The sequence below is a fragment of the Sinocyclocheilus rhinocerous genome, unplaced genomic scaffold (genome assembly GCF_001515625.1).
Source record: "Sinocyclocheilus rhinocerous isolate Xijiao unplaced genomic scaffold, SAMN03320098_v1.1 scaffold1576, whole genome shotgun sequence".
NCBI classification, from domain to species: Eukaryota; Metazoa; Chordata; class Actinopteri; order Cypriniformes; family Cyprinidae; genus Sinocyclocheilus; species Sinocyclocheilus rhinocerous.
Window position 1 is genome coordinate 3,953 of NW_015628323.1, and position 13,937 is coordinate 17,889.

General features: G+C 35.5%; 1 protein-coding gene across 2 annotated transcripts; it reads left to right on the forward strand.

Annotated features, from left to right (window-relative positions):
• The first annotated feature begins 569 nt into the window (after positions 1 to 569).
• LOC107737428 (calpain-9-like) lies at positions 570 to 12,466 on the forward strand. 2 transcript variants are annotated; one of them, XM_016548915.1, is made up of 22 exons: positions 570 to 619; positions 739 to 984; positions 1,506 to 1,575; positions 2,724 to 2,842; positions 2,913 to 3,046; positions 3,879 to 4,050; positions 4,550 to 4,621; positions 4,912 to 5,003; positions 5,159 to 5,233; positions 5,342 to 5,478; positions 5,554 to 5,699; positions 6,275 to 6,418; positions 6,612 to 6,670; positions 8,137 to 8,179; positions 8,288 to 8,362; positions 8,504 to 8,564; positions 8,806 to 8,870; positions 10,098 to 10,166; positions 10,670 to 10,748; positions 11,021 to 11,137; positions 11,714 to 11,772; positions 12,146 to 12,466. In XM_016548915.1, the coding sequence occupies exons 2-22, from the start codon at positions 796 to 798 to the stop codon at positions 12,170 to 12,172; spliced, it is 2,004 nt and encodes a 667-aa protein (XP_016404401.1). In that variant the 5' UTR covers positions 570 to 619; positions 739 to 795; the 3' UTR covers positions 12,173 to 12,466. The 2 variants fall into 2 exon arrangements, with proteins under 2 accessions (XP_016404401.1, XP_016404400.1); XM_016548914.1 differs by lacking the exon at positions 570 to 619 and having other exon boundaries at positions 714 to 984.
• The last annotated feature ends 1,471 nt before the right edge of the window (positions 12,467 to 13,937 follow it).

The following is a 13,937-nucleotide window of genomic DNA, read 5'->3' on the forward strand; positions in this document are numbered from 1 at the left end:
AATAAATTACATTTTAAAATATAATCACATAGAAAACAGTTATATTAAATTGTAAAAATATTTCACAAATTATTCCTGTTTTTTTAAAAATAAATAAATAAATACAGCCTTGATGAGCAAAAGAGACTTTAAAAAAAAAACATTCAAAAATAGTAATTATTCCAAACGTTTGAACTTCAGTTTATTGTATATATATATATATACTGATCACAACAGCTACTCCAAATTCATTCTTTCTTTCTTTTTTTTATCACTGCATGGGTCAGGATATTGTGTTTTGTAGTTTAAGGCATCCAAGACAGACAGAGCAAGCTGACATGCACATTACAGTTAAGTTATTTCAGTAATAGATCAGAAATTAAATCCAAAGAGTATAAGAGCCAAACCTGCAAACCTTCCGCATCTCTTTAATGCGTGTATTCTCTATCAGTGCTTTTGTGCTTCATCGTGGCAATTGTTTACATCTATTGTTGCAAAACGTCAACGCAAAGCTCTTTTTGCGAGATTGGCTGATAGCGATGTGTGCTCCACTGTGGTAAAGGTTGTCGTTTATGATGACAGATGTTTTCGTTTTGACAGTGTTAGTTAGCGCACAGCTGGAGAGAGGAGCTGTTTAAAGGTAAGTTAAGGAAAGACCTGCTTTCCTGAAGTTTACGCCCACTTTACCACAGACCAATATTCGATTCGTTGACGTTTTTGACAGTAGGGATAAATATAATCGTCTGTGTGTGCATTCAGATACACTCGTTCCCAAACACACTGACAGATTCAGAAGGATAGAAGTCGCACTCCAGTATGTCCGAAACAAAGAAACAGCCGAGCATAGACTCGTCCGGTTCGAACCCCTGGGAGAGTCTGGGCAGCCCGACGCTGCTGTGGTCTCCCACCTCCGGGCTTCCTCTGCAGGACGGGCTTTACACGGACACCAAGTTCCCGGAGCAGGACATGCTGATTCAGAAAGACTTGGTTTGGAAACGACCAAAGGTGAGCCGAAGTGACAGCCCAGCACACATCTCCCGAGAGCCATACGATAACAGATCTGTACCTGAACTGTTCTTTCCCAGGCAACAAATGTAGGCTATAAAAACGATGTGGGAACGTTGTTTTGAAATGTTTCAACATTGAAATGTCCAGTTTTCTGGCCATGATTATAACGTTATGCCAAGGTTACAAAAACGTTTCTTACAACTTTCTAGCACGTTTGTAGGCGAACGTTAGTGGAATGTTTATTTTTAAAGGGGTCATATGACGCGATTTCAAGTTTTCCTTTCTCTTTGGAGTGTTACAAGCTGATTGTGCATAGATAAGATCCCTGAAGTTGCAAAGACTAAAGTCTCAAAACCAAAGAGATATAAAACGGCTCGTTCTAACACGCCCCCTAGATGCTTTAAATCAGTGAGTATAAAATATAAAGTTTTTTTTTTTAAATGATGACCTATTATTCCTATTCCTAAATATCCATTGACCCTAAAGTGACCGTTTGTACTTTCTCCTCTCTTTTCCAGGAGATCTGTCCGTTTCCTCAGTTTATTGCAGATGGAGCCACACGTATGGACATCTGCCAGGGAATTCTGCGTGAGAATTTAATTCTGAACCATTTAAACAATAAGAATTCCCACTGAGAACAATACAGGGGCTGCAGACTTTTGCAGGTTCTCGTATAACACACTGTTTGTGCTTCATAAAAGCAGTACTGGCATCAAATGGCTTTCGTGTTTGCTGTAAAGCAGTGGTTCTCATCTGTGGATGATCACACAAATAATACAGTGCAACACTTCAGAGGTCAGAGGTAGTGAATCCAATCAAACTCAATAGAATTTTGGTGCACATTGATCTGTCACTTGGTAGAAGCTCATCAAATTAGACAAATGCAAAAATGGGCAGGTTGCATGATACCCTTATCCTCAAAATCATGAATAATACTAACCCAGAATCTGTTAAAAATGACCAAAAAAAGTCTCTTATGCTCACCAAAACTGGATATATTTGTTAAAAATACAGCAAAAATTTGTGAAAATTGTTATATTATATTTGTTTTCTATTTGAATGCATTTTAAAATGTAATTTATTCCAGTGATCATAGCTGAATTTTCAGCATCCTGACTCTTCGGTGTCTTCAGTATCGCGTGATCCTTCAGAAATCAGTCCAATATGCTGGTTTGCTTCTCAAAAAAGCATTTCTGATTGTTATCAATTTTGAAAACAGTTTTTGCTGCCTAACATTTTGTGGGAACTGTGATACAATAGCATACAAAAGTTTGGGGTAAGATTTAAAAAAAAGAAAGAAATACTTTTATTCAGCAAGGATGCATTAAATTGACCAAAAGCGACAGTAAAAAAAAAAAAAAATAGTAAAATAAAAAACAGCCCTTTTAAACTGATAATATTTCACAATATCACTGGTTTTACTGTATTTTTCATCAAATAAATGCAAAGAGACTTTAATGTTCAAAGCATTACAAATCATAATTATTCCAAACTTTCGACCATTTTTTGTTAATACGCAATGAAGATGTTTGATGAATATTTTTGTTTGGTTTTGTGTTGGGTCTCCATTTAATATTAAATGTTGAAAACCCTAAAATAAAACCAAATAACAACCAATGTAGCAGAATAAACTTATTTCACCACATAACATTGGAATCATCTTTTATAACCAAATTAGGCCTAAAACATGTTTTAACGGGTTTAATGTGCTTGAACTCTCTCTCTCTCTCTCTCAGATGACTGCTGGTTCTTGTCTGCGGTGGCGTCTCTTTCTCTCTACCCTTCTCTTCTGCATCGTGTCGTTCCCTCAGGCCAAGGTTTTCAGAAGGGATACGTCGGCCGCTTCAGTTTTCGGGTTAGTACCGTGTGTTACCGTTCAGAATGAAACGGTTGTGACGGTTTTAACGGTGTCTCTCTGTCTGTAGTTCTGGCAGTATGGTGAGTGGACTGAGGTGCAAATTGATGACCGCTTGCCGACACAAAACGGTCAGCTGATCTATCTGTACTCCTCAAACAAAAATGAATTCTGGAGCGCTCTACTGGAGAAAGCTTATGCCAAGTTAGTGGAATATTTCGATGCATAAAAATGACTGGATATCATATTTAAAGTAACATTCACACAAAAATTAAAATTTGCTGAATGTTTACTCACCCTCAGGCCATCCAAGATGTAGATGAGTTTGTTTCTTCATCAGATTTGGAGAAATATAGCATTCCATCACTTGTTCACCAACGAATCCTCTGCAGTGAATGGGTGCCGTCAGAATGAGAGTCCAAACAGCTGATAAAAACATCACAATAATCCACAAGTAAACCACACCAATCCAAACCACACTGTCACTAATATCTTGTGAAATGAAAAGCTGCATGTTTGTACAAAACAAATCCATCAAGGCATTTTTAACTGCAACCCATAGCTTCAGGCTGAAATATGAGTCCTCTATCCATAATAACGCTTCCTCCAGTGAAAAAGTTGTCTGGTCTGAGTTATAGGATAGAAATCTGCACAGATCAAGCACAAGCAGTTCAAAACAGTTCTAAACAAATAATTTGGTGGATTTTGATGTGAGAGACAATAGGGGATGCACTTTTTCGCAGGAGAAAGAGGAATTAAATATTAAAGACTTGTATTTTGGCCAGAAGCGAAGACTTAAAGTTATACGTTTTAAAGTTTCTTACAAACACGCAGCTTTTGGCTTCACAATGTTTTTATCAGCGGTTTGGACTCTCATTCTGGCGGCACCCATTCACTGCGGAGGATCCATTGGTGACTGATGTGATGCTATATTTCTACAAATCTGTTCTGCCTACATCTTGGGAGGTCTGAGGGTGAGCTCTGCATGCACATAAACTGCTTGTTGTTCAGATTATCCCCTCCATCTCATTCTCAGGCTGAAGGGTGGTTATACTGCTCTGAATATGGGTTACCCTCATGAGGCGATGACAGACATGACAGGTGGGGTTACAGAGGTTTTCACGGTGCCGTCTGACCCTCGAATACTGGGCTCTTTCCTGCACCCGCTGCTGCAGGAAGGAGCTCTGATCAACTGTGGTAACACAAGGGTACGCTCTCTTCACATGCCTTATTAAAAGGAATAGTTCGCCCAAAAATTGCAGTTCTCTCATCGTTTATTCTCCCCCATGTCATTCCAAACCTGCATGATGACTTCTGTGGAACACAAATAAAGATGTTTAGTAGAATGTCCATGCTGCTCGTTTTCGTACAGTGACAGTGAATAGACTGGGGCTGTAAGCTCTAAATTCTGTAGACATTTAAGCTCTAATAAAGTGTTATAGAAGTAGTATTTCAAGTCTTCTGAAGCAGTGTATGTGAAGTTTTTAATCATGTAAAATCCCCACACTGTTTGTCAAAATGTACACTACCATTCAAAAGTTTGGGTTCGGTGAAATTGTTGTGAGCGAGGGTCTCGCGTGTTCTTCCCTCTTTGTTTGTATTCTTCTAGGTAAAAGGATCTTTCTTGAGTTCCAGGAAAGTGTTTTCTTTCGACAGATGTTGTTTTGTGAAAGTAATCTATTGTCTTGTCTCTCTGTCTTTGTGAAGGGTGCCATCGAGAAGAGCAATGAGTTTGGGATTTTGTTCATGCATGCCTACTCTGTGACCGGCTTGGAGACGGTGAGAGGGGAAATTTAACCTTGGGTGTTTTTTTTTCTCTCTCTCTTTCATTATCTGTCTGTCAAAGCAGTTCTTGATTTGTGTTTCATTAGTGTCTTTAATGCTCAGTGTTCCACCAGAGGGCACCATCTGCTTAAATAACAACAAAATGGGACACTGCTAGTACTGTATTTCTGAGAAAGTTGTATGTAGAGGATTGCCAAGAGGAGTCCCAATTCACATACTTCAATCTGAAATAGTATGCAAGATAAGAAATAGTTCGGACTGAGTTTGCTTTATGTGTGTTTCAGATCAAGACTACGATCGGTCCGGTTCAGCTGGTGCGGATCAGGAACCCGTGGGGTAATACTGAGTGGGAGGGGCCTTGGAGTGACAAAAAAGGGTACAAAACACGTTATATAAATATGAAAGTGAATATATATATATATATATATATAAAACAAAAGAAGTCTGTGATATTTCTCTGTTTAGATAGCCAAGAAAATGTTTAGCCAGGCACGTGTGTGAGTGTGTTTGTTGTTTAATGATGTGTTTTAGGATCGAGTGGAATATGGTGAGCGCTGAAGAGCAGCAGCGTGTGCAGAGAATCCAGCGTGATGACGGGGAGTTCTGGTGAGCCGGTGTTCTCTCTATTCTGATTGGCTGATTCATATTCAGGCTCTTCTCTGATTGGTTTAGATGGCCGATGCATCTTCATCGTCTTCTCTCTCTGCCCATCAGGATGTCTCTGGCAGATTTCTGCCAGAACTTTGACATGATAGAGGTTTGTCACCTGAGCGAAGACACGCTGAGTGAGAGCGGAGTCAAAAAGCCCTGGAAATGCACTTTGCATCACGGATGCTGGATTCCTCAGCAAGGTACGTGAGCATCACTGTTCACACAAATATCATACGACTTGTCACTGTATTATACTCACATGTGTGTGTTTGTAGGGTCTCCTCAGTACAGTCTGACCCTGCTGGAGGAGGACGACGACCCCAGTGACCCTGAACTAACGTGCTCATTCCTGCTGGCGCTCATGCAGAAACACACTCGTAAGAGAGGAGTGCTGTCCGACATCGCGCTGCAAATATACAAGGTTTCACACGTCTGTTTTCTGAGTGTGTATTATTGGATATGCAAGCTGCAATCTGATTGGTTGGCTTTATCAGTTTCGCTGGGAAACGGATGTTTGCAGGTTCCCAGACGACTACAATGAACACTTCAAAGCAATGTTGTCTTAGTATTGTTGAGATTCTATTTTAATATTACATTTAGTGTTTTTGTCATTTTTATTTTTTATTTCAGTTATTTTAGCACATCAAGTTAAACTAAATGAAAATGAGAAATGTGGCCTTTTCTTCTTCTTCTTTTTTTTTTTTTTTTAAGTAAAGGGTTTTTTTAAGCCAACAAAAGTAAGGCACTCTAACAAAGAGCAATGGAGTTCCAGAGAAAAGGGGGGGCATTGATGATTGTACTGCTTGAAGGAAGCAGTATAGAAAATAAAAAGTATAGAAAATAATCATGCATTAGATAAAACGAAAAGAAAAGGAAAAATGAAATAAAAAGAACAATTTCTGAGCTCATGATGTGAAGATTTGAGCATGTTAGTGTCTCTTGACTGTGTGTCTCTCTCTGATGTGTGTGTGTGTGTGTGTGTGCGTGTGTGATCAGGCCCGATCCGAGCGTGATTTCCTCTCCTCTCTGGACTTGTCTCAGTCGAGCCCGGTGCTCAGCACTGCTAAAGACCAGCGGCGGGAGCTGGTGCTTCGCGGTCGCCTGGCACCCGGTCATTACATCATCATTCCCTGCGCAGATGCTTCAGAGGATGAACTAGTCACTGCATTATGTAACATATTATATATTATTTATTATATATTATGTATTTTACTGGTTTGAAGGAAGAACTATAGTATATATTATATAATATTATATAAATAAAAGATATGAATATATGAATAAAATATTATTTATAAAATAAGTTTACTATATTTTATTTCAGTTAACAGAGACCAATAAGGAGGAAGAATTCCTTCTGAGAGTCCTGACCGAGAAAGCAAACAAAACCATGTAAGTGATGCTCACCAACATGCAAGAAAAACATCTCGTTTGACAGCAATGGAATGAAATATAGAGCAAACCTTGGGTGTTTATTCTGAGAAACAGACCCAGTAATCTAATACACATAACTAATATTTTCTCAGTATTTTCTAATATTTTCTTCTGCAGTGTTATTTTAGTATTACTTAAATATTACTCAAATATTTTAATATTAAAAATAACATGGAATAATTTTAATTAATATTGTTTTTTTATTTTAATGTAATTAATATTAAAATTATTATTATTCAAAATTAGTATTTTGAATTAGCTTTTATTTTTGTATTTCCAATTTTCATTTTATTTTACGTTTTAATCATTTTGTTATGTGCTTTATTATTTCTTAAATATATATATATATATATTTTTTTTTCAGTTTTAGTAATTTAGTAACATATTATATTTTAGTTAGTTGCCAATGCAGCATTTCTAATATCTGTATAAGTTTTGTAAAGCTTTTTAAGTTTTTTGTTTCTTTTAAGTATTTAAAATTGATTTTATGTCAACTTCATTTCCATTAACAAAAGTGATTTTTAATAGTTTTAGTTAGCAATAACAACACTGCTGAGCTACTATTCACATTAATGCTACACCTCTGTGCTCTTTCTATATGACAAGTACTTTGTGTCTATTTTTACTTCCCATAATGAGTTCTAGGAGAAAATAAAGCAATAAGCCCCATAAGAAGCCGTGGTTTACAGTGAATTTATAACAGCTAAGGGGCGTTGCGACGCGAAGCGGAGTGCCTAAAACCCCCTTAGCTGTTATAAATTCATTGTAAACCACGGCTTCACGGGCTTATAGCTTTTATAAAATGGTTATTCCATATACATAGTAAGGTTTCACAAAATACAGAGCAAATAATGTGTAATTATATTAATAAAAACAGTATTCGTAGTTCCTCTGAATCAGTTGTGGTTGCAACAAAGTGGTTGCCGAGCAACACACAAACGTAAACAAAGGGGTATGTTTGTAGAGAACGTGGCTCAGCCAATCAGAATCAAGGACCAGAACTATCCGTTTTATAAAATGAAACAAAACTGAGAACTTCAAAAAAATTGTCTTTATTTTTGGAGGTCAAATCTCAGCGAACACGGAATGTTCTGGCAAGGTTCATTCAAAGTTATGAGCAAACGTTCTTCCATTACCATTAATAGAACATTAAAGTTCATTCGTCTTTAATAATGTTTGCACAAAACATTTGTTACTACTTGTTTCAGAGAACATTCAGAGGTAACGTTCTCGTCATTTTTAAAAACATAAAATGGAATGTTTCCTCAGTGTTTAAAAACCTGGACTGTTTGAACGTTCAGTGAAGATTCAGAAATTATGTATTCATAACTTGATGGGAACATTGCTTTTTCTTTATTTTTCTTTGTTTTAACATAATAAACTGCTACATATGTCAATATATATGTGTGTTTGTGTGTTTGCAGAGCTGTTGGGACACCAGGAGTAGATAGAAACTCGATTACACCGGTAAAATGGAGACGTTGATCTAGTTTCACTGCTTTGATCATTTGTTAGCACTGAGTCAGTTTAATCGCTGGGTTTTAATTGTTTCTGCCTGTCTGTTTGTGTGTGTAGCCAATGTCTCCACGTCTCGCAGGTCTGCCGTCTGGAAATGAAGCCAGAGAGCTCTTTGTGAAACACTGTGTCAAGGTAAAAACACACATTACTTGCACGTTGAGCTGCACAATACAGTACTTTTGAGTTTGTTTGTGCATGTATTTTTAGAGCTAATATGTAGCTCTAATGTCATATGCGTGTGACTGTTAACAGTTTTGTATGTGTTGTCTATAGGGGCCTTATTGTACCCCTTTGGATCTGTATAATCTGCTGACAGAAGCCATTGCCAAAGGAGGTGAGAACATGTTTATTCACAAGCTGTTTTTCAACTGTTCACTTCTTTTTTTTTTTCTACATTTGCATTTTAATGGTAAACGCGGTTTGCAGGAGAAGTCGTGTTCACTGTGCCGTGTTAATGCAATTCTTTTCATTAGTTCTGCTAGCAGAGTTGAAAACCATGCAGGAAGTGAAGTGGAAACCAGTGAGGAAGTGAGTTGGATGATATTGTTTCTGTTTCCTGTTTTCTGGTCGGTCAGTCTTTGCAGGTAGCGAGAAGCAGCTGAGTTTGGAGCACTGCAAGAGCTTCGTGGTGCTCATGGATGTATCCTGCATAGCTAGTGCACTTCTGATATACACTGTCCTCACAAACGCACTGGTTAGTGTGCATGGACACGGAATAGAACTAGATAAACCGCTAAACATTGAATTTAAATGACTAAATTTTTAAGACTGCATGGCTATGCTTTAATACTTTCACTGCTGTATGCAGTATGAATTCTTAGCACAGAATGCAGATTTTCTGTTTGCAGATGGCATAAATTGTGCGATATAAAACTAGTGTGGTAAACTCCATCCTGCATTTCTAGTGTGACGAATCTTCTAGCATTAATATCAATTTTGATTCATTTTGATTTGATTGAAATCTGCTCATTAATGCTGCATTTATTTGATCAGAAATACAGTAAAATTGTGAAATATTATTACAATTTAAAATAACTATTTTAAATTGTAATATATTTTAAAATGTAATTTATTTCTGTGATGCAAAGCTGAATTTTCAGCATCATTACTCCAGTCTTCAGTGTCACATGATCCTTCAGAAATCATTCTAAGATGCTGATTTGCTGCTCAAGAAACATTCCTATTATTATCAATGTTGAAAACAGTTGTGCTGCTTCGTATTTTTTGAGGAAACCATCATATATTTTGTTTTTCAGGATTTTTGATGAATAGAAAGTTGAAAATAACAGAATTTGTAATTATAAATGTCTTTGCTGTCACTTTTGATCAATTTAATGCATCCTTGCTGAAAAAAAAAAAGTGTCCACAAAAATATGCAGCAGCATAACTGTTTTCAACATTGATAATAATCAGCATATTAGAAAGATTTCTGAAGGATCATGTGACACTGAAGACTGGCGTAATGATGCTGAAAATTCAGCTTTGATCACAGGAATAAATTACATTTTACAATATATTACAATTGAAAACAGTTATTTTAAATTGTAATAATATTGCGCAATTTTACTATTTTTATTTTGATCAAATAAATGCAGCCTTGGTGAGCAGAAGAGACTTCTGTCAAAAACATGAAAAATTCCAAGATTTTGACCGGTAGTGTAACATGCAACAGTTTGTTTCACATTCTATTTCTAAGAATAGTATGGCATGTGTTATGCGGTATATATGCTAGTATTTCATTCTCATCATAGCGGATGTGTTATCTCAGTAACTGCAGGTGGATGTGGGTGGGTGTGGTATTTTATGGTGCGTTTCACAAGAATGTTTTGGGTGGAGATTGGAATGTCTCCTTAACACCTCCAATCAGAGCCAAGGAATGGGACGACTCGACTTGATAGAGTTCCAGGCATTGTGGGCAAAACTCCGGAAGTGGACGGTGAGGACATTTGGCTGTTTGCAGTATTTTAATGCACGTAGGGTGTGTTTGGTTACGGTCAGGATGAGACTGTAGAAGGTTTTCATGTCACATGACTGATTCCATCATATGGTGCATTCAAGTTAAGTTCACAAAGATCATTTATGAGATGAACGCAACCACAAAGTCATGATTATGAGTGGGAAACGGTTAAAATTTTTCTTTAAGCCCAAAGTTTCCGAGTTGTGTGCATGTCAGTAAATTTGTTGAAATGAATGAAATTATTATTTCTTTCATTTACAATAAATATGAAAAACATATCAAATATTCAAATAAAAATACAACAAATATTCAAATTTATATATATATATATATATAATATTTAATTTTTCATTTATTATTATTTTATAGTAAATAACATGTAACTATTGCTTCAAGGCATGGATTAATATTCATGACTACATCTTAGATCAAATAAAGATTGGATTCTGTGATTATTCACCCGTCTGTCTGTGTTTTTACAGGGTATCTTTATGATATTTGACAAAAACAAGAACCAGTCTCTGGATTATCTAGAAATCCCACCCGCTCTGACAGCAGCAGGTGAAACCCATGACACACACTTACTCACACACACACACACACACACACACACAAATGCAAGTATGAGCATGAACACACACCCTGTACATGCAAATGCATTCATTGACGCAACACTTATTGAGAATGAAAACACACACACACACACACTGTGAAACGCTCTCCCACACACACACACACCCAGCTGTCAGGAGAGAAACCTGCTCATTCATCTGCTGTCGTGAGTCTGGAATGCTGATGATCGGGTTGATCTGAGCTGGTCTGCTCTGGTCTAGGCATACGGGTGGATGAATTCATACTGCAGCTGATAGGCCTGCGCTACACGGAGCCAGAGATGACCATCAGCTTCCCGGGATTCCTCTTCCTGCTCACCAAACTGGACTGCATGATACGTAAGAGAACACACAAATCAAAGTCAAATCAAAGTACTTTTTTTTTTGTTACCTGGAACACAAAAGGAGAATTTTTTTGAGTCTTTTTCTGGTCTTTAAATGAAAAAATTAGCAGGATATTCCTTAAAAATTAAAAAAAGAAGGTCATATGGGTTTGGAGCATCATGAGGGTGAACTGCAGGATTATTAGAGTTCATTTAAACTAAAACCATAAAACAGCTTTTGTTAAAATAGAAAAAAAAAACTTAAACTCATTTGATTTCATCTAGTTGCCAAGGCAACCATTCAAATTTTAATTCAGTTTACAATAATAAAAATAAAGGTAATAAAAGTTTGAATTAAAATAATGAAAACTATATAGATGTTTTTTTTTTATGTAATAAAAATGACAAACAAACAACAAAATGTCTAAAACGTTAACTACAATTAAAATGAAAACATAAATATAAAAATAAAAAACTGTACACTTTAAATGTATTAATACATTAATACATTTTAGTAATAATAATAATACTCATTTATATCTGTCTCTCTATCCATCCATCCATCCATCCATCTACATGTTTTTGTTTTCAGGCAAGTTTCAGGCATTTGATGCGACAGGGATGGGAGTGATTTCAGTGAACTGCAGACAGGTAAAAACATGAAACACATGAGAGTGTTGAGTCCTCTTTACACACACACACACACACACTCACACACACACACACACACTCACACTCACACACACACACACACACACACACACACACACACACACTCACACTCACACACACACTCACACTCACACACACACACACACACACACACACACACACACACACACACACTCACACACACACGCACACACAGGCTGATCCAGCCCTCTTTAGTTCTTCTTAACCATCTTTATGCAACATGACTGACAGATATTACGTGAATCAGAGCTGAATTTATTATCTTGTGAAAAATGTGATTCATTAACTGTGCGCCAAATGAATATTTATGTGTTTTTCTCTTGATTTGTAGTTTCTGCACATGACCATGTACAACTGATTTCAGACCAGCTGCAGGGAAACAGCTCTACAGCTGCTTGAACTATTCTATATAAACAGATCGTTCCTGGAGTGGAAGCTGATTGGTCAATACAGTTGTTACATTTAAGCTACAATACTATAAATTCTATATTAATAGATATGATGCAAAACACAGCTACTTTATATATATCACTGCACAGCACCTATAGAGATCAACTATTAACCTTAATATTTTTTTACTGCTTTTACTGCTTCTAGTGGACAGATGTCAACTAATGAATTTGCTTAATAAAAATAAGATTTTTAAAGAAAATTGGTGTAATATCTTTATTAGTATCCATAATAAAATAAAATTCGATAATTTTTTATTTGATATCATTTTATTTTGATATTTTTTTTATATATATATTTTAATAATTATTTTACAACAATTTAGCATTATAAATTATAAATAAATATTATAAAATAATTTAATAATTACACAATTATAATAATATAAATAATATATATTCTGACAATAATAAATATAACATATTCTGACAAAAAATAATATCTTTAATGTTTATGTTAATTTACACTATTTTTAAGTTGGTATAATATTTTTATTAGTAACCATAATAACATAAAAATTTAATAATTAGATCTTTTCATAGAATTTTATTTTGATATTTATATTCAAAAATACAATTTTATCATGTAATAATTTTACAAAAATTTTGTATTATGAATTATACTTATATATTATAAGAATAATGATACAAATAATAAATTATAAATATTCTGACAAAAGTAATACAATTACAACAATGACAATTAAATTTATAATTTTATATCATTCTATTTTGATATTTTTATTCTATAAAAATATAAATTTATTATAATTATTTGATAACAATTTACTATTATAAAATGATAAATAAATAATAATAGAAATAATAAATAATATATATTCTGACATTTTTCAGATCTTGTTGTTAAACTAAACCAAATGTTCCTCATTTAGGTCATATGAATACTTGTAAGTTTTGAATGTGTCGTTCCTCTTGTCTCTGGAGGCATGTCCTGTTAATATTTATTACAGTGGGAACTTTTGAGAGCATGCATGAGCGGGAAATATGCCAAATAATTAATTATGTGTAGACCGGATCAGTTCAGGATTCTTACATAAGCTTCGGGTCTGTAAAATGTCCCAGCTATGATTTTTAACATGCGGCTGCTGCTGCTGCTTTGAATTGCAAAACATTAAATGATTCAAATAAGCGACTGATTTGTATTTGAATCTTATGGATAATCGAGGAGCTCAGTATCAATCGTTATGTTTGAGGTGATGCTCTGGATTTGGGTGTCATGAACAATGTAAACAGCAGCGTATGGTTGATGCGCTCATCTGTCCGATGTTGACCCACTTCACGTCCCCTTTGACAGACGCCATGAAATATTAATGTTCGGATTAAGCAGCTTAAGAACCAGACTAGTTTAACCACAATAAATTCAAGTCATAAACATTCATGTGGTTTTCACCAAATAATGTGTGTTATCAAAACTGTATAGAGTTGAATTCAGATGAAGGTTAGAAAAACAAGGCAACCGGCTGGTGAGTGTTTCGTGGAAAGTGTATGAATAATACATCAACTCTTTCTGTTTGTGTGAGTGTGTAAAGTTAGAAGATACGGGTTACACTGATACACTGTACAAGACAAAGACAAGTGACGTTAAATAGAAATTTTCTATTCACTTTGCTTTGGATTACATTTCCATATAGTAATAAATAGAATTATACTTTA